Source organism: Blennius ocellaris (genome assembly GCF_963422515.1).
Source record: "Blennius ocellaris genome assembly, chromosome: 18".
In the NCBI taxonomy this organism is placed as follows: Eukaryota; Metazoa; Chordata; class Actinopteri; order Blenniiformes; family Blenniidae; genus Blennius; species Blennius ocellaris.
Window position 1 is genome coordinate 909,176 of NC_137667.1, and position 20,208 is coordinate 929,383.

Consider the following 20,208-nt stretch of genomic DNA (forward strand, 5'->3'; position numbering starts at 1 on the left):
CCTGTACTAGACCCTGGACTTACCTTCCAGCTGCCACTGGACACGGCGAAGCTCTCTGGAGGATGGACGCACCTCCTGCAACACAGGCCAGAGGTTAGGCACGCCCCCTCAAACACACACACACACACCGGGTGAGGCCACGTCCCCTCAAAGACACACCAGGTGAGGCCACGCCCCCTCAAAGACATACACCAGGTGAGGCCACACCCCTCAAAAGACACACACCAGGTGAGGCCAGCCCCCCTCAAAAGACACACACCAGGTGAGGCCACGCCCCCTGGCCGGACAACTGACCTGATTTGAGGTCTTCATCGGCGGGGCTTCATTTCCTGCTCTCATCTTGGCGTCGACCTCGTCCCAAAGTTCAGGACGGTTCTGGAAGAGAACCCCTGTAAACAACAACAACCTGCTGTAAACAACAACCTCTGGTTTAATTCAGGTTAAACTCCGGTTACTTTACTCACTTGATGTTCTGGGCCAGCTGCTCCGTTGTTCTGTCTGATGGCCTGAGACAGCTGTGACACCGGTTCAACATCTGGTTGTCCAGGAAGACCTGAGGAAGAGAGAGGAAGAGGAGGAGGGGGGGCTCTATCAGTGTGTGTGTGTGTGTGTGTGGTGTGTGGTGTGTGTGTGTGTGTGTGTGTGTGTGTGTGTGTGGTGAGGGTTTGAGACCTGGGGGTCGTCTCGGGGTCGTTGGTCGTCCGGCTTGTTCATGTTCTGGTCCAGATGTGAGACGGCAGCAGTGGAACCTTCTGGAATGTTAAGCTGGCTTCAGGGACCCGCTGGACCAGCTGCAAGACACCACGAAGCACGACTCAGCGTCTCCACAAACCATGACTCAGCATCTCCACAAACCATGACTCAGCATCTCCACAAACCATGGCTGAGCATCTCCACAAACCATGACTCAGCATCTCCACAAGCATGACTCAGCATCTCCACAAACCATGGACTCAGCATCTCAAAAACTATGGCTCAGTATCTCCACAAACCATGACTCAGCATCTCAAAAACTATGGCTCAGTATCTCCACAAACCATGACTCAGCATCTCACAAACCATGACTCAGCATCTCCACAAGCCATGACTCTGTATCTCCACAAACCATGACTCAGCATCTCAAAAACTATGGCTCAGTATCTCACAAACCATGACTCAGCATCTCCACAAACCATGACTCAGCATCTCACAAGCCATGACTCAGTATCTCCACAAACCATGACTCAGCATCTCAAAAACTATGGCTCAGTATCTCCACAAACCATGACTCAGCATCTCCACAAACCATGACTCAGCATCTCAAAACTATGGCTCAGTATCTCCACAAACCATGACACACTATCTCCACAAACCATGACTCACTATCTCCACAAACATGACTCAGCATCTGGAAAAACTTGACTCAGCATCTCTTCTACAGAGCATATCAGGCAGGTCGCGGGGGGTTATGAGGATCGGGGGGGGGGGTGTCAGGGTAACAGCTCACCTCCTCCCATGGCAGACATGGTGGAGGCGGGGGGGGAGGTGGGGGTGTTGGGCAGCGAGCCGGGTGAGTCGCCGTCACCGGCCACATCGTGGATCTCCTTGGCAAGGATGGCGAGGTCTTTGGCGAGGTCCTGGCTGAGTCTGAAGAGGAGACACAGGTTGACCACTGAGACGGGGGCGGAGTGTGGGGGGGGTGGGGGTGTTTGGTGGGTTGGGGTGGGGGGGGGGGGGGTTAGCTTACTTGGCAATCTCAGCACTGTGAGTGGACCAGTTCTGGTATGGGTCAGTGTCGGTCTGGTCCTCGTCCTCCTCCGTCTCCACAGACACGGACTTGGTTCTGGCGGCGCTGCGGTGGGGGCGGGTCCCCTGGCCGGGGGCGGCCGGGTTGGGAGGGCGCTTGGTTTTGGATGTGCTGGAAGCGGTGTGGTAGTCTTCTCTGATGACGAGGACAAGTCGGATCCTTTCTGTCTGTGACGAGAACCTGAAGAGACAAGAGTGTGAACCCGAGGAACCAGGACGGGATTGGTCAAGGTTTTGGGACCTAGAACCGGAGCAGAACTCACCACTGAGGTATTTGGACCCGCTGGACCGGGTGCGGGTCAGTTGTTGTTTCCCCCGGAACCCGGGCTGCCGCCGCCTGCCGGGCGTCACACGGCCGATGTCTTCCTGGTGGCGCCGCCGGACTCGGCGCCGCGCGGGGTGAGCCGGCCGGACGCCTCGGTATCACCGGGCCCGTGAAGGAGCCGGTCCTCTTCCTGGGCATGGCCAGGATGTCGAGGCGGGACAGCTTCCTGGCCGTCCCGCCGACACCTTGAGAGGCGCGGCTGCGTGGTCGGAGTTCTGGGAGCCGCGGTCCCGTCTCCGTACCTTCGTTGTCCGATGCCTCGCCCAGGCGGGCCCGGCGCAGCATGGAGGCCCGGGTCGGCCGCGGCGCCGACAGGCTGTTGGACCGCGTCAAGACCTGCGTGCGGCGGCCGCCTTGGCCGGCCTTTCCATTGTCTTCTCTCTGGGGGGGGGACCGGGGCTTTCTTACCGCGGTTGGACGGACGGGACAGTTCTTGATCGGAGGATGTGGCTTCGGTCCAGGGTGACCCGGAGCCCTGCGGACCCTCACTGAGGTCCAGAGAACCACGGTTACCGGTGCTCCGCCGCATCTGGAGCCGTTTGACGGTCTCCGCCCTGCCGGGTGCGTCGGAGGGCGTCTGGTTCCGCCGTTTTCTCGGAGAGACGCTCGCGGGGCGCTGATCTGCCGGCCCTTGTCCGGGGGCCGGCCCGGAGGACGAGCGGCCCTTTGGCAGGCCGCCGGGGGGGCGGGTCTTGGCGGCGGAGCTGACCGGGAATGTTCTTGCTGCTCACTTGGCTCACGGTACTTGCCGTGTCCACGTCCGAGCTCGCCGGACAGAGGAATCGTCCACGTGGCTTGATGAGCCGGACTTCCTGGCGCCGCAAGTGGCGGTGGTCTGCATCGGGGTCGAGAGGAAGGGTCCCTTGTCCACCGCCGGCCTTTCTAGTACCGGCGAGTCGCAGCAGACTGGAGGGGGGTCCTGAGGAGGTCTCGCCTCAGCCTCCAGAAGGGAAGGTGGGCGGGTCCACCATGCGGTCCCGCCTCTGCTCCAAGTCTCGTAAGGACGGGTGGCTGGAGATGTGGGGCAGCTTCTTCATCTGGACGGAGTCACAGGACCGGTCTTTGGTGAAGCTCTCCTGCCGGACCAGAGAGGACGCGCAGCTGTCTTTGGTGGGGACAGAGTCCTGGTCCTGGGTTTGCAGGTTGTGGGGCGGAACTGTTGGGTTTGACTCCGGCCCTGCGCTGTTCAGGACCATTCAGGTGTCGGATCAGGATGGTGGTGGGCGGAGTTTTGGCCGGAGGGTCTCGGGTCCTCTCCGTCCGTCCTGGACTCTGAGCCAGCTCAGGTTTACCCGGGTGATCTTCAGACCCGATGTAGAAGGAAGTGGACTTGGCGGCAGGGGAAAGTTTGAAGTAGGGGCATCGCGAGCCCCGGATCATCTGGGTCTTCTCCTGAACTTGGGGTCTCGTCGGACCGGCTGGCGTCGCTCAGGCTCGTCCGGGTCCACGTCGTCCTGGAACCGACAGGCACTGGCCAGAGTCCTGGGGGGGGCGCCGGGCCCCGGGCCCTGCCCAGTGGGTCCTGGACTTGGTAAGTCTCGTGGCGGATTTGGATGCTGGGGACCACAGAGTCCAGCTTCTCGGGTGGAACCTGAGGAAGGAGTCTCCTGGTCCATGGACCCGGGATCCAGTCTGGCTCCGAGGCCCTCGTGGCTGAAGGTGCAGGCCGAAAGGCTCTGGAGGTGAAGGTCTGGCAAACCAAGGTTTTAATTAGAGAGGAGGAGGAGGAGGAGGAGGAGGAGGAGGAGGAGGAGTAGACTATAGAACGGGTTCTGTGAGGACGTGGATTCTGGACTACGGTGTGGGGTGTGGTGACAGACCTTCTAGGCGCTCCCCCCGAGGGCGGACCCGGACTCCGGACCGCCGTAGTGGTCTGCCAGACTCGTCCATCTTGAAACCCACTTGGGGTCCGTCGGGACCGGCTCAGTCAGAACCTGGGAACAGAGGCAGTGAAGGAGCAGAGGCGGGGCAAAGGGGGGGGGGGGGTGGAGATGGAGGTGGAGGGTGGAGTAAGGGGGGGAAGAGGGTGGTGAGGAGGAGACGGTGAAGGTTTACCTGGATGGGGCCTGGGGGGCAGGGGGGAGCAGCAGAGGACTCCTGCCCTAAAGTCCTGCAGAGGGTCCATATCAGCGGTTTGGAGGCGGAGCCTCATCCTCACCTTCACCAATCACAGGTCGGCACACGGGACCAACTACCTCCGTACTCCGGAGAGTCCAGGACCCCAAAGACCTGCCAGGGGGGCAACAAAGAGCCGTGAAAAGACAGGTGGCCCCCCCCACCTGGTCAATCATATTGAGACACCCCCCCCCATATAGCTGTTCATGTTGGCACCCCCCTCCCCCCCACCTGGTCGATCATGTTGCGTGCCTCCTCACCTCCCGGTCCGGACCCTCGGTATCGATGGTGTGTACGTCCCCGCGTCGCTCAAACTGTCATCCTCTTCGGTTCCTCGCCGTCCTCTGCAAGGTCTTTCGGGGGGCCTGGGGGCATCATGGTGGAACAGGGTGGGGGCGGGGGCTGTAACGGGAGGGGGCGGGGTAGCAAAACTGCAGAAACAGCAAGGGGTTCCTGTTGGGGTGGGGCCCGGGCGTAAGGTGGCGACTCCATGACGGGTGGCGCCGACATGGGCGGAGGTGACGTCCTGTCCCTGGTGGCGGGGTGGGGGGGGGGTCTGTGTGGCACGAGTCCTTCAGGAAACTCGGGAGGCGAACTCTTGCGCTAGCTTGGACTTCTTCCCCACGCTGCCGAAGGGTCTGACGGCCACGGCGGGCGAGGGGCGCGAGGCGACCTCCGCCTCCCGCCTCCGTCTTCTCCCGCTTCAGAGAGCTCGACCTCTGGGGGGCGCCGTGACTCTTCAGTGGGCACCGTCACCTGCTGGGTGGCCGGGACGTGTCCGTAGCACCGACGCCGGCCGCTCGCCGCGCCTTTGCGCCGCTCCAGCTTGGCCTTGAGGGCGGAGTACGAGTCGGCGTTGGCGGAGTTGTGCGTGAAAGACTGGGAGCGCTTCTTGCGTGGGTTGTCGTCGAAGAACTCGATGATGAAGGCCTGCTGGGCGAGGTGTGGGTGGGGCGACCTGCGAGGCCTGGTGGCCCCCCGGAGAGGCCTGGTGGCCCCAGCGGCAAGGCCTGGGTGGCCCCCTGGAGAGGCCTGGTGGCCCCCCGGAGAGGCTTGGAGGCCCCCTGGAGAGGCTTGGTGGCCCCCCGGAGAGGCTTGGTGGGCCCAGCGGCGAGGCCTGGTGGGCCGCCGGCGAGGCCTGGTAGCCCCCTGGAGAGGCCTGGTGGCCCCCCGGAGAGAGCTTGGAGGCCCCCTGGAGAGGCTTGAGTGGCCCAGCGGCGGAGGCCTGGTGGGCTGCCGGCGAGGCCTGGTAGCCCCAGGAGAGGCCTGGTGGGCCCCCTGGCAAGGCCTTTTGGCCCGCCGGCGAGGCCTGGTAGCCCCCCGGAGAGGCCTGGTAGCCCCCTGGAGAGGCCTGGTGGCCCCCCGGCGAGGGCCTGGTGGCCCCCCTGGCAAGACCATTTTGGCCCCGCCGGTAAGGCCTGGTAGCCCCCTGGCAAGGCCTGTTGGCCCGCCGGCGAGGCTTGGTGGGCCTCTGGCGAAATCTGCTGGCCCCCCGGTGAGGCTTGCCGGGCAAGGTGTTCCGTACCCCCCGGGGTCGCCTGCTGGGGGAGGTGCTCGGTGGCCCCCGGCGAGGCCTGCTGTGTGGCCCGCTCTGATTGGCCCGGAGTGGTGGGACTTCCTCTTGCCCTTGACCAGCGGGTCCTTCGGAGTCGCTCTGCGTTCCGTCGTCGTGCCGGTGACCTGGTGAGAGGAGGGGGAGGGAGATGAAGAGACCCCCCGGGCGAGGACGACCACGGGACCGACGGTACGTCACCTGCTCTCTGACCTTTCAGGGTCTTGAGGTTCACGGCGAGGTCGCTCTTCGTGCTGTAGGTGTCGTCGCACGGCGGGCGCCGCTTCATCATGCTGACGCTCGGCTGTGCACCAGCCAATCGGCCACTTTGCACTCGGCGGACATCAGCTCGGCGGGCGCCGGCCGCGTGCGGGCGGAGCTCTTCCTCTGGCGTGTGGAGAACTTGGTGACTGTGGTCCTTGATCTTGATCTTGCCGGGCGTGCAGTCGTCGAACTCGATGGTGAAGGAGGCGTGGCTCTGGACGACGGGCGGGGGTGGGGGGTGGGGGGAGGGGGCGGGTCCGGCGGGGCGTCCGTGTCCCTTGGTGGGGATCTCGTGGAGCTGCGGCTCGCGGCGCCCGTGTGCTGATGGAGGTCCTTGGTGGGGATCTCGAAGTAGCTGGGCTCGCGCTGGTACGACGGGAAGTACGGTCTGCGGGCTGGGAGTCGGACCGAGGCCGGGACCGTGGGACCCGTCCAAGATCCAGGCCGTCTTTCTGGACGTCTGACGGAACCAGGGAAACACCATGACAACAACCACAGCTACAATGCTACCATAGCTAGTTACACTGCTAGCTAAATCGTTCGAAAACTTACTAACACCGCTACTTACACCGCAAACAGTCGAGCTAACTACAAGCTAACCAAAGCGCTAACTACTGTATATTTTAAATCTTTCCACTAATGAACTACTGATTGTACTGCTAACTAGCTAACTGCTAACTCACTAAATAACTAAACAGACCATCTGAAGTCCGATAGTCTGACGGTGTTTTACCGGGGTCGTCACCATCATGGACTTTACTCCCATAATCCTCCTCTCCCCACCAGGACGGCTGGCCGTACAGCGGCGTGGGGCGGCTGAGCGGCGCCTCTGGGGGACAAACAACAACAACAACGTGAGTCAGCTCCAGCTGTTGTTGATGACGGTGTTGTTGACGGCTTTGTTGACGGTGTTGTTGACAGTGTTGTTGATGATGTTGATGACTGTTGTTGACGGTGTTGTTGACGGGGGGTGTTGACGGTGTTGTTGATGACAGTGTTGTTGACGGTGTTGTTGAAGGTGGTGTTGACGGTGTTGTTGACAGTGTCGACGGTGGTGTTGACAGTGTTGTTGACGGTGGTGTTGACGGGTGGTGTTGACAAGCGGTGTTGATGGTGTTGTTGAAGGTGGTGTTGACAGTGTTGTTGACGGTGTTGTTGAAGGTGGTGTTGACGGTGTTGTTGACGGTGTTGTTGACTGACGGTGTTGACAGTGTTGTTGACGGTGTTGTTGACGGTGTTGACGGTGTTGTTGACGGTGGTGTTGACGGTGTTGACGACGGTGTTGACGACGGTGTTGACGGTGTTGTTGACGGTGTTGACGACGGTGTTGTTGACGGTGGTGCTGACGGTGTTGACGGTGTTGTTGACGGTGTTGACGGGACGGTGTTGTTGACGGTGTTGATGGTGTTGTTGACGGTGTTGACGGTGGTGCTGACGGTGGGTGTTGACGGTGTTGTTGACGGTGGTGTTGACGGTGGTGCTGACGGTGGTGTTGACGGTGGTGTTGACGGTGGTGCTGACGGTGGTGTTGACGGTGTTGTTGACGTGGTGTTGACGGTGTTGTTGACGGTGTTGACGGTGGTGCTGACGGGTTGTTGACGGTGTTGATGACGGTGTTGACGACGGTGTTGTTGACGGTGTTGTTGACGGTGTTGACGGTGTTGTTGACGGTGTGGTGCTGACGGTGGTGTTGACGGTGTTGTTGACGGTGGTGTTGACGGTGTTGACGGTGGTGTTGACGGTGGTGCTGACGGTGGTGTTGACAGTGTTGACGGTGGTGCTGACGGTGGTGTTGGACGGTGGTGTTGACGGTGTTGACGGTGGTGCTGACGGTGGTGTTGACGGTGTTGACGGTGGTGCTGACGGTGTGTTGACGGTGTTGTTGTTGACGGTGTTGTTGACGGTGTTGACGGTGGTGTTGACGGTGTTGTTGACAGTGTTGACGGTGTTGTTGACGTGGGTGGTTGTACCTTGACCTCTTCGTACTCTGCGCTCGTTCTTCCAACTCGTTCTTCTCTGAAGCTTTCAGGTTCATCTGCAGTTGACTGCTGTACTTCTCATGCTGCAACATCACAGAGCATCACTGGTACTACAAGTACAATAGGACTGCTAGTACAAGTCGGACTGCTAGTACAAGCAGGACTGCTAGTACAAGTACAAGTCCACAGCTTCATGGACTCACTGACCTTTAAAGCTTCTTCTGGAACTTTGTGTTGACTTTTCTCCAGAACGTAAACGTGAGAATTTGAAGGTGACGCTCAGGAAAATAACACACACACACCACACACACACACACACACACACACACACCACACACACACACACACACACACACACACACACACACACACACACACACACACACACACACACACACACACACACACACACACACACACACACACACACAGTGAAGGATATCGTATCCAAAGCGAATGATATCAGGACAGTTTCAGGGTGATGTAGGTTTGATCAGGAATCCTCAGGTCGTTTACAAACGTCTGCAGAGAGAGAGAGAGAGAGAGAGAGAGAGAGAGAGGGAGGGAGGGAGGGAGGGAGGGAGGGAGGGAGAGAGAGAGAGAGAGAGAGAGAGAGAGAGAGAGAGCGACAGAGAGAGAGAGAGAGAGAGACACAGAGACACAGAGACAGAGAGACAGAGAGAGAGAGAGAGAGAGAGAGAGAGAGAGAGAGAGAGAGAGAGAGGGAGGGAGGGAGGGAGGGAGGGAGAGAGAGAGAGAGAGAGAGAGAGAGCGACAGAGAGAGAGAGAGAGAGACACAGAGACAGAGAGAGAGAGAGAGAGAGAGAGAGAGAGAGAGAGAGAGAGAGAGAGAGAGAGAGGGAGGGAGACAGAGACAGAGAGAGAGACAGAGAGAGAGAGAGAGAGAGAGAGACAGAGAGAGAGGGAGAGAGGGAGAGAGAGAGAGAGAGAGAGACAGAGAGAGAGAGAGAGAGAGACAGAGAGAGAGGGAGAGAGGGAGAGAGAGAGAGGCCATATTTGCAAAGCAAATAATTACACTGTTAGCTTTCTGGGAATAGTGTGTATTTGTGTGTAGTATTGTGTAGTACTCACCCCGTTCAGGCTGCCCAGGTCTTTCACCAGATGTTCATCCGTTGTTGTGTTGTAATTGATGACAGCGTGTTGTTTGTCTACACTGCGAGACTGTAGCCCCCCCCCCCCCCCCCCCCCACACACACACACACACACACACAGTTTCTATGTCAGTATTGTGTATTAACTTGCTCTATGAAAATACATCAAAGACTCCCTCACCTGCAGCATGCCCCCCCCTCACCTGCAGAATGCCCCCCCCCCCTCACCTGCAGCATGCCCCCCCCTCACCTGCAGAATGCCCCCCCCCTCACCTGCAGCATGCCCCCCCTCACCTGCAGCATGCCCCCCCCCCCTCACCTGCAGCATGCCCCCCCCTTCACCTGCAGCTTGCCCCCCCCTCACCTGCAGCATGCCCCCCTCACCTGCAGCATGCCCCCCCCCCTCACCTGCAGCATGCCCCCCCTCCTTCACCTGCAGCATGCCCCCCCCCCCTCACCTGCAGCATGCCCCCCCCCCTCACCTGCAGCATGAGCTCACAGTCCTCCCGGCCCACCAAAGATCATCTCCCTGGGGAGTCGATGTCGAGTCCCTGAGCTGCTGACCAGGAACCACGACGTCACACTCATCTTCACACCTGCAGGGACAAACCCCAGAGCATGCTGGGAGGACACCGTCCTCATGAGACACCGTCCTCGTGAGACACACCCCAGAGCATGCTGGGAGACACCGTCCTCATGAGACACCGTCCTCGTGAGACACACCCCCAGAGCATGCTGGGAGACACCGTCCTCATGAGACACCATCCTCGTGAGACCACACCCCAGAGCACGCTGGGAGACACCGTCCTCATGAGACACACCCCAGAGCATGCTGGGAGACACCGTCCTCATGAGACACCATCCTCATGAGACACACCCTAGAGCACGCTGGGAGACACCGTCCTCATGAGACACACCCCAGAGCATGCTCGGGAGACAACCGTCCTCATGACACACCCCAGAGCATGCTGGGAGACACCGTCCTCATGAGACACTGTCCTCATGAGAAAACCCCAGAGCATGCTGGGAGACACCGTCCTCGTGAGACACACCCCAGGAGCATGCTGGGAGACACCGTCCTCATGAGACACTGTCCTCATGAGAAACCCCAGAGCATGCTGGGAGACACCGTCCTCGTGAGAACACCCCAGAGCATGCTGGGAGACACCGTCCTCATGAGACACTGTCCTCATGAGAAACCCCAGAGCATGCTGGGAGACACCGTCCTCCATGAGACACACCCCAGAGCATGCTGGGAGACACCGTCCTCGTGAGACACACCCCAGAGCATGCTGGGAGACACCGTCCTCATGAGACACCGTCCTCATGAGACAAACCCCAGAGCATGCTGTGAGACACCGTCCTCATGAGACAAACCCCAGAGCATGCTGGGAGACACCGTCCTCGTGAGACACACCCCAGAGCATGCTGGGAGACACCGTCCTCATGGAGACACACCCCAGAGCATGCTGGGAGACAACCGTCCTCATGAGACACACCCCAGAGCATGCTGGGAGACACACCGTCCCTCGTGAGACACACCCCAGAGCATGCTGGGAGACACCGTTCCTCATGAGACACACCCCAGAGCATGCTGGGAGACACCGTCCTCATGAGACACACCCCAGAGCATGCTGGGAGACACCGTCCTCGTGAGACACACCCCAGAGCATGCTGGGAGACACCGTCCTCATGAGACACACCCCCAGAGCATGCTGGGAGACACCGTCCTCTTCCAGTAGTACTTTCCAGCTCTGGGACGAACAAGAATTACAAATATGCAAGAACACATTTCCTCAATTGTTTTACCAAATGCATCATGGGAAATTGTACATCTGCTAATGCTACAACCGCTAATGCTGCATCTTTTATTGTCATTTCATTGCAAGAAGAATTTAGCATTAACACTAGCAGGTACCTGCTAATGTGAATGCTAAATCTGCTAATGCTACACCTGCATCATCGCTGCAGCTTTAGGCAACGTTAATGCCGAATCTGCGGACGCGACGGCGGCGTGTCACGTGAGCCGTGTCAACCTGTAGGAGACGACCTGATGACATCATCATCCTCACCTGAAAGCAACACACACACGCGCGCGCGCACACGCACACACACACAGCGGATCTTTCCTCGGGTGTCAGGAGCTGCCGCCGCGGCCCTGCCCCCCCCCCCCCCCCCTCCTCCTCCTCCTCCTCCTCCTCCCTCCTCCCCCCTCCCCCTCCTCCCCCGGTGCTCCTCCACCTCCTCCACGCCCTGCCTGCTCCGGTTACCTCCACTGCTGCTGCGGCCGCTCCTCCTCTTCCTCCTCCTCTCCTCCTCCTCTTCCTCCTCCTCTTCCTCCTCCTCCTCCTCGGACCGAGCCTCGAGGCGGCCCTGATGCGGGTCCTGGTCCGGATGCGGGACCTGGTCCTGATGCTGGTCCTGATGCTGCCGCTGCTGCTGCCTCGCGTCCTCCTGACGCACCAGCCGCTACGTCATCACGCGCGAGGCGAGGGGGCGGGGCGAAGAGCGAGGCTCACAATTTAAAATAAAAACATTTACACACAAAAAAAACAAAAACCCGTTTCTTTCAGAATAAAGTGAACGAGAGCGTGTGTGTGTTTGGGCGTGACGTCATTGTGTCGTAATAACCTGCTATATCTTAAAAGGCTCAAGCAGCACAGTGTGTGTGTGTGTGTGGGGGGGGGGGGGGGGGGGGTAGATCCTCATCTACACGATCTGTTCGGAAGGTTCAGTCATTTACAGATAATAGACTTTATAATCCATGTTTCATATCGACATTAACCTTTTATTTCATATATTCCTGCTTTTGGGAGGATTTTGTTTTGTTTTATTTTGTTGTGTTTTCCTCCAGTCCAGTTGAAGGAAGTCTGGAGTTCCACCATCAACTCCTCCTGAAGCATGGAGAACGTTCTGCAGCCGCTTTTATTTCTGTCAATTAGTTTTATTACGCATTTATTGTTTCCTTTGTCTCGTCAGTAGAAACGTCGTCTGTTTCTATTTCCTGTTTCCTTTATCTTCTGGATCGTAGGTGGTTCCTGACGACCAGGTCTCCCGTCACCGCCGCCAACCAAGTTACGTATATTTAATTATTTTTTAGGTATTGTTTGTATGTATTTGACCAACTTTTGCAAAAAAACTACTCACATGAATTACATGAAATTTTCATTGATCAATACTGGTCTGGTCCTTGTTCAGCATCGGGCGTAGCATAGCATAGGGAGCTAGCATAGCATAGGAAGCTAGTGTAGCATGTGGTGCTAGCATAGCATAGGGAGCTAGTATAGCATGGGGCGCTAGTGTAGCATAGGGAGCTAGTATAGCATGGGGCGCTAGCATAGCATAGGGAGCTAGTATAGCATGGGGCGCTAGTGTAGCATGTGGTGCTAGCATAGCATAGGGAGCTAGTATAGCATGGGGCGCTAGTGTAGCATAGGGAGCTAGTATAGCATGGGGCGCTAGCGTAGCATAGGGAGCTAGTATAGCATGGGGCGCTAGTGTAGCATGTGGGGATAAAACTTTGGCGACGTGTTTGTTCAGTTTTTATTATATTTTTATACAAATGTCCACAAACGACTTCAACACCAAAACAAGGCAGCTCCACGTCCAGACGACCACGCGACTCCGTCGTCATGGTGACGGACGGGCTGTCACACCGCAGAATCCATAGAAAAAGGTAATCAGTCAGTCGTCAGTCAGTCGGTCGTCAATCGGTCGTTAGTCTGTCGTCAGTCGCTCGTCAGTCAGTCGTCAGTCTGTCAGTCGCTCGTCAGTCTGTCATCAGTCAGTCGCTCGTCAGTCTGTCATCAGTCAGTCGTCAGTCGGTCATCAGTCAGTCGTCAGTCTGTCAGTCGCTCGTCAGTCTGTCATCAGTCAGTCGCTCGTCAGTCGCTCGTCAGTCTGTCATCAGTCAGTCGTCAGTCAGTCGGTCGTCAGTCTGTCATCAGTCAGTCGTCAGTCAGTCGTCAGTCAGTCGGTTGTCAGTCGGTTGTCAGTCTGTCATCAGTCAGTCGTCAGTTGGTCGTCAGTCAGTCAGTCTGTCATCAGTCAGTCGTCAGTTGGTCATCAGTCAGTCAGTCTGTCATCAGTCAGTCGTCAGTTGGTCGTCAGTCAGTCATCAGTCGGTCATCAGTCAGTCGTCAGTCAGTCATCAGTCCGTCAGTCAGTCGTCAGTCAGTCGTCAGTCTGTCGTCAGTCGTCAGTGGGTCGTCAGTTCTTCCAGCGGATTTGCTGCAGGTGAAGAAGAAAACAGCAGTGAGGTCACAGGACTCACGCCCACTAACAAGCCCCGCCCCTTCCTCCTCCTCCTGCTCACCGGTTGGTTGAGGAGCTCATCAATCTTCTTCTCGGCCGCCGACCCTCGCTCCACCTTGGCACGGTATCCTAGCAACAGCTGCCGGTCCTTCATGTCCCGATACGTCTGATTGGTCAAAGAGAGGGGTTAGAGGTCAGGAGCCAATCAGGACGCTCCGAGAGCGAGGACAGACGGTGACTCACGTTGATGACGATGTCGTGACATCGGTGTCTGGAAGCCAGAGAGATCCTCAGCTGGGGGTCGTCCACCAGGCCGATGTAGTCCTGGAGGACCTGGACACGGGTCAGCACGAGTCAGTACGAGTCAGCACGGGTCACTGAGTCACCACGAGTCAGCACGTGTGACTGAGTCACCACGAGTCAGCACGGGTCAATGAGTCACCACTGATTTAGAACGAGTCAGCATGGGTCACAGAGTCACCACGAGTTACCACTGACACACCATGAGTCACTGAGTCAGTACGAGTCACCATGAGCCAGTACGAGTCACTGAGTCACCATGAGTCAGTGCGAGTCACTGAGTCACCACGACTCAGTACGAATCACTGAGTCACTACGAGTCAGCAGGAGTCACTGAGTCACCACGAGTCACCACTGATTCAGTACGGGTCACTGAGTCACCACAAGTCACTATAAGTCAGTACAGGTCACTGAGTCACCACGAGTCAGCACGGGTCACTGAGTCACCACGAGTTACTATTAGTCAGTACCTGGGAGGGGGCGGAGTTTCGCTGCAGGATGTCCACCACACGCTGGAAGCTGATTGGCGCCTTCTTCCGGGTGAATCCCAGCCAGTTCCTGCTGCTGAACAGGGCGTGGACGTCAGGCCACGCCTTCAGCTTCGCCCTCGCCGCCAGCGCCGTCACAAAGTACTGCTTCTCCGAGAGCTGCGGAGGTCAGAGGTCAGAGGTCAAAGGTCAGGGGGCGGGGCCACAGGCGTACCTGACGCTGGACAGAGTCGCACCTTGAAGGTCTGACGGATGCTGGACGGACTGCTGATGGGTCCCTGTGGAGGACACACAGCGGGTTAGTTAACTAGTTACCTGGTTATTGTAGTGGTGCAGGGTGGGTCAGTAAACCAGTTAACTGGTTACTGTAGTGGTACAGGGTGGGTCAGTTAACTAGTTACCTGGTTATTGTAGTGGTACAGGGTGGGTCAGTAAACCAGTTACCTGGTTATTGTAGTGGTGCAGGGTGGGTTAGTTAACCAGTTAACTGGTTACTGTAGTGGTACAGGGTGGGTCAGTTAACTAGTTACCTGGTTATTGTAGTGGTACAGGGTGGGTCAGTAAACCAGTTACCTGGTTATTGTAGTGGTGCAGGGTGGGTTAGTAAACCAGTTAACTGGTTACTGTAGTGGTACAGGGTGGGGTAGTTATCTAGTTACCTGGTTATTGTAGTGGTACAGGGTGGGTCAGTTAACTAGTTACCTGGTTATTGTAGTGGTGCAGGGTGGGTTAGTAAACCAGTTAACTGGTTACTGTAGTGGTACAGGGTGGGTCAGTTAACCAGTTAACTGGTTACTGTAGTGGTACAGGGTGGGGTAGTTATCTAGTTACCTGGTTATTGTAGTGGTACAGGGTGGGTCAGTTAACTAGTTACCTGGTTATTGTAGTGGTGCAGGGTGGGTTAGTAAACCAGTTAACTGGTTACTGTAGTGGTACAGGGTGGGGTAGTTATCTAGTTACCTGGTTATTGTAGTGGTACAGGGTGGGTCAGTTAACTAGTTACCTGGTTATTGTAGTGGTGCAGGGTGGGTTAGTAAACCAGTTAACTGGTTACTGTAGTGGTACAGGGTGGGCCAGTTATCTAGTTACCTGGTTATTGTAGTGGTACAGGGTGGGTTAGTTATCTAGTTACCTGGTTGTTGTAGTGGTACAGGGTGGGTTAGTTATCTAGTTACCTGGTTATTGTAGTGGTACAGAGTGGGTTAGTTAACTAGTTACCTGGTTATTGTAGTGGTACAGAGTGGGTTAGTTATCTAGTTACCTGGTTATTGTAGTGGTACAGGGTGGGTTAGTTATCTAGTTACCTGGTTATTGTAGTGGTACAGGGTGGGTTAGTTATCTAGTTACCTGGTTATTGTAGTGGTACAGAGTGGGTTAGTTAACTAGTTACCTGGTTATTGTAGTGGTACAGAGTGGGTTAGTTATCTAGTTACCTGGTTATGGTAGTGGTACAGGGTGGGCCAGTTATCTAGTTACCTGGTTATTGTAGTGGTACAGGGTGGGTCAGTTAAGTAGTTACCTGGTTATTGTAGTGGTACAGAGTGGGTTAGTTAACTAGTTACCTGGTTATTGAAGTGGTACAGGGTGGGTCAGTTAACTAGTTACCTGGTTATTGTAGTGGTACAGAGTGGGTTAGTTAACTAGTTACCTGGTTATTGAAATGGTACAGGGTGGGTTAGTTAACTAGTTACCTGGTTATTGTAGTGGTACAGGCAGCAGTAGTACAGCGTGGCGATAGCAGGAGTGTTCAGTAGTTTCCCTCGGCGCTCTGCAACTCCGTCCGTGTCCTGAACCAGAACCAGAACCAGAACCAACTAACCTGGTTAGTCATGTTTAACCCACAAAACTGCCGACTGTGCAATGTGTGGTGTGGAGGACCGGCTCCTCACCTCGATGATGATCTGACGGTCCAACAGGTTGTGTTGATCCTGGACGTGAGCCAAGTCCTCCGCAGAGAACGGAAGGCTGCAGGGTAGAGATCAAAGGTCAGAGGGTAGAGATCAAAGGGTATAGGTCAAAGGTCAGAGGGTAGAGATCAAAGGTCAGATGGTAGAGGTCAAAGGTCACGGGCTAAAATTGTCCTCCGACACCAGAGGAGATTCTCAGGAAGCTCAACTCCTTCAGAGGAAACAAGAACCTCCTCCAGACCCTTTATTGATCCTCAGTACTGATATTTAATTAGTTTACCTGGTGACACAGGTGTCGTTGAAATATTGATCAACAAATGAGGTCTTCTACTGACTGACCTGCTGACCCGTCACTCACCTCAGGCAGCTCTTCAGGAAGTCCCGCTTCTTGTTGGCGTCGCCGATGTTCAGGTGTTCTTTATACTGCAGCAGCTGTTGCCATGGAAACGTTACAACGACATCAATGTTACGGGGTAAAGATACTGCAAAAACAAAAACAATAATAATAATAATAAAATAAATAAGTGTGTACCGCCACTTCGTCCGTCCTGCCGAGAGACCTGGGGACAGGAGAGGACCCGTCAGTCACCTGGAACAGGTGTGTGTGTGTGTGTGTGTGTGTGTGTGTGTGTGTGTAGACCTGAGCAGCTCCAGCAGCAGGTCCTGGTCTCTGGTCTCCGTCAGGTACTGGATGAAATGTCTCAGCGCCGTCTGGCGACACTGCAGCTCCGAGAACAAGACCTCTGAGAGACAGACGGGTCAGAACCAGGACCCGGACCTGGACCCGGGCCAGGAAGACCACCTCACCTTTACTGAGAGTCCTCTTCAGGTGGATGAGAACCTGAAAGAAACAGTGCGGGTCAGTCGGCGGTCCAGGTTGTCTCAGGTGGAGACGGACGAGTCTCGTCTTACGGCTGTGATGACGTTTCCATGGTGACAGGAGACGGCCGAGTCCAGCAGGAAGAGTTTGTCCTGAAGGGAGCGGAACTTCTCCAGAGTCACGGCCTGCAGTACGCAGAGTACACGCTCAGTAGAGTACACACTGTACAGAGTACTCTGAGTACTGAGAGTACTGAGTACCTTTCCATGCATCATCCTCTGGACGGTCTCTTCAGGTGAATATTCTCCCACAAAGTCCTGCAAACAGACAAAACACTCCTTACTACTAATCATCGGTATCAGTCCTCTTCTCAACTAATTATCGGTATCAGTATCGGTCCTTTTCACTACTAATTATCGGTACCAGTATTGGTATGGGTCTCCTTCACTACTAATTATCAGTATCAGTATCGGTATCAGTCTCCTTCACTACTAATTATCGGTATCAGTATCTGTATCGGTCTCCTTCACTACCAATTATCGGTTTCGGTCGCCTTCACTACTAATTATCGGTATCAGTATCGGTATCAGTCTCCTTCACGACTAATTATCAGTATCAGTATCGGTATCAGTCTTCTTCACCACTAATTATCGGTATCAGTATCGGTCTTCTTCACTACTAATTATCGGTATCAGTATCGGTATTGGTCTCCTTCACTATTAATTATCGGTATTAGTATTGGTATCAGTCTTCTTCACTACTAATTATCGGTATCAGTATCGGTATCAGTCTTCTTCACCACTAATTATCGGTATCAGTATCGGTCTCCTTCACTACTAATTATCGGTATTAGTATCGGTATCAGTCTTCTTCACTACTAATTATCGGTATCAGTCTTCTTCACTACTAATGATCGGTATCAGTATCGGTATCAGTCTTCTTCACTACTAATGATCGGTATCAGTATCGGTATCAGTCTTCTTCACTACTAATTATCGGTATCAGTATCGGAATCAGTCTTCTTCACCACTAATTATCGGTATCAGCATCGGTATCAGTCTTCTTCACTATTAATTATCGGTATCAGTATCGGTATCAGTCTTCTTCACCACTAATTATCGGTATCAGTATCGGTATCAGTCTTCTTCACTACTAATTATCGGTATCAGTATCGGTATCAGTCTTCTTCACTACTAATTATCGGTATCAGTATTGGTATCGGTCTCCTTCACTAATAATCATTGGTATCGTTCATGAAAGGACCATATCGTCGTCCCGGCGAGAACCATAAATATCGTGACCATCATGCAAATCAAATACCAGCAGGAACGTAGCGGAGTAATCTGATTACTCATACCTTGGTATCAAACTTGGGTTTTCGGAGTTCAGGAGCAAATATCCGGGTGGAGCGGTCGGGTGGTGCTGGAGAGCAGAACAGCAGTGAGTCTACACCCTTCATCTTCATCATCACCATCATCATCATCATCTTTCTTACTCTCAGTGATGTTCTGGAAGTTTCCTCTGTTTTTCCCTGTGAAGAACAGAAAACATCAGTCATGTGACCTGAACAACCACCCGTCTGTCCCTCCACCCGTCCGTCTCTCCACCTGTCCATCCCTCCACCCGTCCGTCTCTCCACCCGTCCGTCTCTCCACCCATCCGTCCCTCCACCCGTCCATCCCTCCACCCGTCCGTCTCTCCAATCGTCCGTCTCTCCACCCGTCCGTCCCTCCACCCGTCCGTCCCTCCACCCGTCCATCCCTCCACCCGTCCGTCTCTCCAATCGTCCGTCTCTCCACCCGTCCGTCCCTCCACCCGTCCGTCCCTCCACCCGTCCGTCCCTCCACCCGTCCGTCTCTCCAATCGTCCGTCTCTCCAATCGTCCGTCTCTCCACCCGTCCGTCCCTCCACCCGTCCGTCCCTCCACCCGTCCGTCCCTCCACCCGTCCGTCTCTCCACCCATCCGTCTCTCCACTCGTCCATCCCTCCACCCGTCCGTCTCTCCACCCGTCCGTCCCTCCACCCGTCCGTCCCTCCACCCGTCCGTCTCTCCACCCGTCCGTCCCTCCACCCGTCTGTCCCTCACCTTTGAACAGGGAGCTCAGGGAGTGTCCTGATTGGCTCTTGCCCAGAGTGGGCGTGTCCGTGTGGATCCTGGGGAAGGCGGGCTCTCTGTCCGTCCTCTGATTGGACGCCGCCGTCTCCGTCACGGACCAGGCGATACCTGAGGACAGAGTGGACAGGTGGTTCACCCCCGTCGGCCAATCACGGCCCCCGACCTCGTCCAGGCGTCTTACTGCCGATCGGCTCGCCGCTCCAGCTGACTTTCTCCACCTCGTCTTCATCGCCGTCTTCCTCCACCAGCCGACGGATGCTGTTCACCGCCTGCCGGGACTCCTTCAGCTGCACACACACACACACACACACACACACACACACACACACACACACACATTATGGTCCTGTTCAGTCTGGTTGGTCCTGGTTCGGCCCGGTTGGGTCCAGTTGGGTCCAGCTGGGTCTTACTCTGCTGAACTCGTCATCCTCGTCGTCGAAGGTAAAAGCTTTACACTTGGAGCTGTTCCAGTAGTCTTCCTCATCTCCCTTCTTCATCATCTGGGGAAAGATGAAGATCAGTGAGGAACACACACACACACACACACATACACACACACACACACACACACATACAGACACACACACACACATACACACACACACACATACACACACACACACACACACACACATACATACATACACATATACACACACACACATACAGACACACACACACACGTACACACACAGACACAGATACACACACACACACACACATACACAGACACACACACACACACACATACAGACACACACACATACAGACACAAACACACACAGGCACACACACGTACACACACACACACACATACATACACATGTACACACACACACATACAGACACACACACATACAGACACACACACACACACATACAGACACACACACACACACACACACAAACACACACATATACAGACACAAATACAGACAGAGCAATTGATTAGCATGCTAGCTGCTGGTCAGACAGTGACGTCACAACGTAAAACAACAGCATACAAACGTGACGCGCCCTGGTGAACCGGGTTGTCGGTGACTGTCTGTCACCGTCTGTTGTGTTTACCTCCAGTCTTCACCGCAGAGCTCCTTCCTCCTCCTCCTCCTCTTCCTCTTCCTCCTCCTCCTCAGACGGACACACTTCCGGGTGAGTGAAGGCTTCTGGGAGTCGCCGTTCTTCCCCTTCAAC

The 20,208-nt window shown here is 55.6% G+C and overlaps 2 protein-coding genes across 3 annotated transcripts in view; both read right to left on the reverse strand.

Annotated features, from left to right (window-relative positions):
• Positions 1 to 9,720, reverse strand: part of LOC308143204 (centrosomal protein of 170 kDa protein B-like) — a gene marked incomplete at both ends in the record, with an annotated part of 10,999 nt that extends 1,279 nt beyond the window's left edge. Inside the window, 55 exon segments of the mRNA XM_080513944.1 lie at positions 24 to 75; positions 465 to 490; positions 492 to 527; positions 533 to 553; positions 673 to 743; positions 746 to 791; positions 1,487 to 1,492; positions 1,494 to 1,626; positions 1,727 to 1,920; positions 1,926 to 1,966; positions 2,049 to 2,110; positions 2,112 to 2,137; positions 2,139 to 2,218; positions 2,221 to 2,284; positions 2,287 to 2,340; positions 2,342 to 2,506; positions 2,508 to 2,702; positions 2,704 to 2,721; positions 2,723 to 2,750; positions 2,752 to 2,822; positions 2,824 to 2,886; positions 2,889 to 3,059; positions 3,061 to 3,255; positions 3,257 to 3,508; positions 3,510 to 3,545; positions 3,547 to 3,567; positions 3,569 to 3,601; positions 3,603 to 3,717; positions 3,959 to 4,044; positions 4,166 to 4,176; positions 4,306 to 4,339; positions 4,457 to 4,482; positions 4,485 to 4,515; positions 4,518 to 4,590; positions 4,635 to 4,762; positions 4,765 to 4,808; positions 4,811 to 4,896; positions 4,898 to 4,971; positions 4,973 to 5,247; positions 5,330 to 5,610; positions 5,732 to 5,826; positions 5,828 to 5,866; positions 5,868 to 5,905; positions 5,991 to 6,078; positions 6,081 to 6,188; positions 6,190 to 6,347; positions 6,350 to 6,407; positions 6,797 to 6,870; positions 7,998 to 8,103; positions 8,228 to 8,298; positions 8,451 to 8,484; positions 8,486 to 8,542; positions 9,113 to 9,202; positions 9,615 to 9,647; positions 9,649 to 9,720. Of these exon segments, the coding sequence (XP_080370070.1) occupies positions 24 to 75; positions 465 to 490; positions 492 to 527; positions 533 to 553; positions 673 to 743; positions 746 to 791; positions 1,487 to 1,492; positions 1,494 to 1,626; positions 1,727 to 1,920; positions 1,926 to 1,966; positions 2,049 to 2,110; positions 2,112 to 2,137; positions 2,139 to 2,218; positions 2,221 to 2,284; positions 2,287 to 2,340; positions 2,342 to 2,506; positions 2,508 to 2,702; positions 2,704 to 2,721; positions 2,723 to 2,750; positions 2,752 to 2,822; positions 2,824 to 2,886; positions 2,889 to 3,059; positions 3,061 to 3,255; positions 3,257 to 3,508; positions 3,510 to 3,545; positions 3,547 to 3,567; positions 3,569 to 3,601; positions 3,603 to 3,717; positions 3,959 to 4,044; positions 4,166 to 4,176; positions 4,306 to 4,339; positions 4,457 to 4,482; positions 4,485 to 4,515; positions 4,518 to 4,590; positions 4,635 to 4,762; positions 4,765 to 4,808; positions 4,811 to 4,896; positions 4,898 to 4,971; positions 4,973 to 5,247; positions 5,330 to 5,610; positions 5,732 to 5,826; positions 5,828 to 5,866; positions 5,868 to 5,905; positions 5,991 to 6,078; positions 6,081 to 6,188; positions 6,190 to 6,347; positions 6,350 to 6,407; positions 6,797 to 6,870; positions 7,998 to 8,103; positions 8,228 to 8,298; positions 8,451 to 8,484; positions 8,486 to 8,542; positions 9,113 to 9,202; positions 9,615 to 9,647; positions 9,649 to 9,720 (4,545 nt within the window).
• Positions 9,721 to 13,223: 3,503 nt separating this feature from the next.
• vipas39 (VPS33B interacting protein, apical-basolateral polarity regulator, spe-39 homolog) lies at positions 13,224 to 20,126 on the reverse strand. Of its 2 annotated transcripts, none has more exons than XM_080514239.1 (19): positions 20,086 to 20,126; positions 19,428 to 19,517; positions 19,199 to 19,304; positions 18,988 to 19,125; positions 18,397 to 18,432; positions 18,259 to 18,323; positions 17,162 to 17,218; positions 16,994 to 17,086; positions 16,889 to 16,922; positions 16,722 to 16,824; positions 16,614 to 16,641; positions 16,440 to 16,513; positions 16,064 to 16,139; positions 15,866 to 15,961; positions 14,411 to 14,452; positions 14,157 to 14,333; positions 13,630 to 13,719; positions 13,448 to 13,552; positions 13,224 to 13,362 (listed from the first exon to the last, which is right to left on the reverse strand). In XM_080514239.1, exons 2-19 carry the CDS (start codon positions 19,515 to 19,517, stop codon positions 13,342 to 13,344), a joined length of 1,431 nt encoding a protein of 476 aa, XP_080370365.1. In that variant the 5' UTR covers positions 20,086 to 20,126; the 3' UTR covers positions 13,224 to 13,341. The 2 variants fall into 2 exon arrangements, with proteins under 2 accessions (XP_080370365.1, XP_080370366.1); XM_080514240.1 differs by having other exon boundaries at positions 20,022 to 20,109.
• Positions 20,127 to 20,208: the final 82 nt, after the last annotated feature.

Bases quoted from the DNA above. Each gene is read 5' to 3' on its own strand.
- vipas39 (XM_080514239.1), bottom strand. From the start codon at position 19,517: ATGATGAAGAAGGGAGATGAGGAAGACTACTGGAACAGCTCCAAGTGT. The intron at 16,923-16,993 runs GTAAGACGAGAC...TGTTTCTTTCAG, and splicing joins ATGGAAACGTCATCACAGCC to GTTCTCATCCACCTGAAGAG. The intron at 13,553-13,629 runs GTGAGTCACCGT...TTGACCAATCAG, and splicing joins GTCACGACATCGTCATCAAC to ACGTATCGGGACATGAAGGA.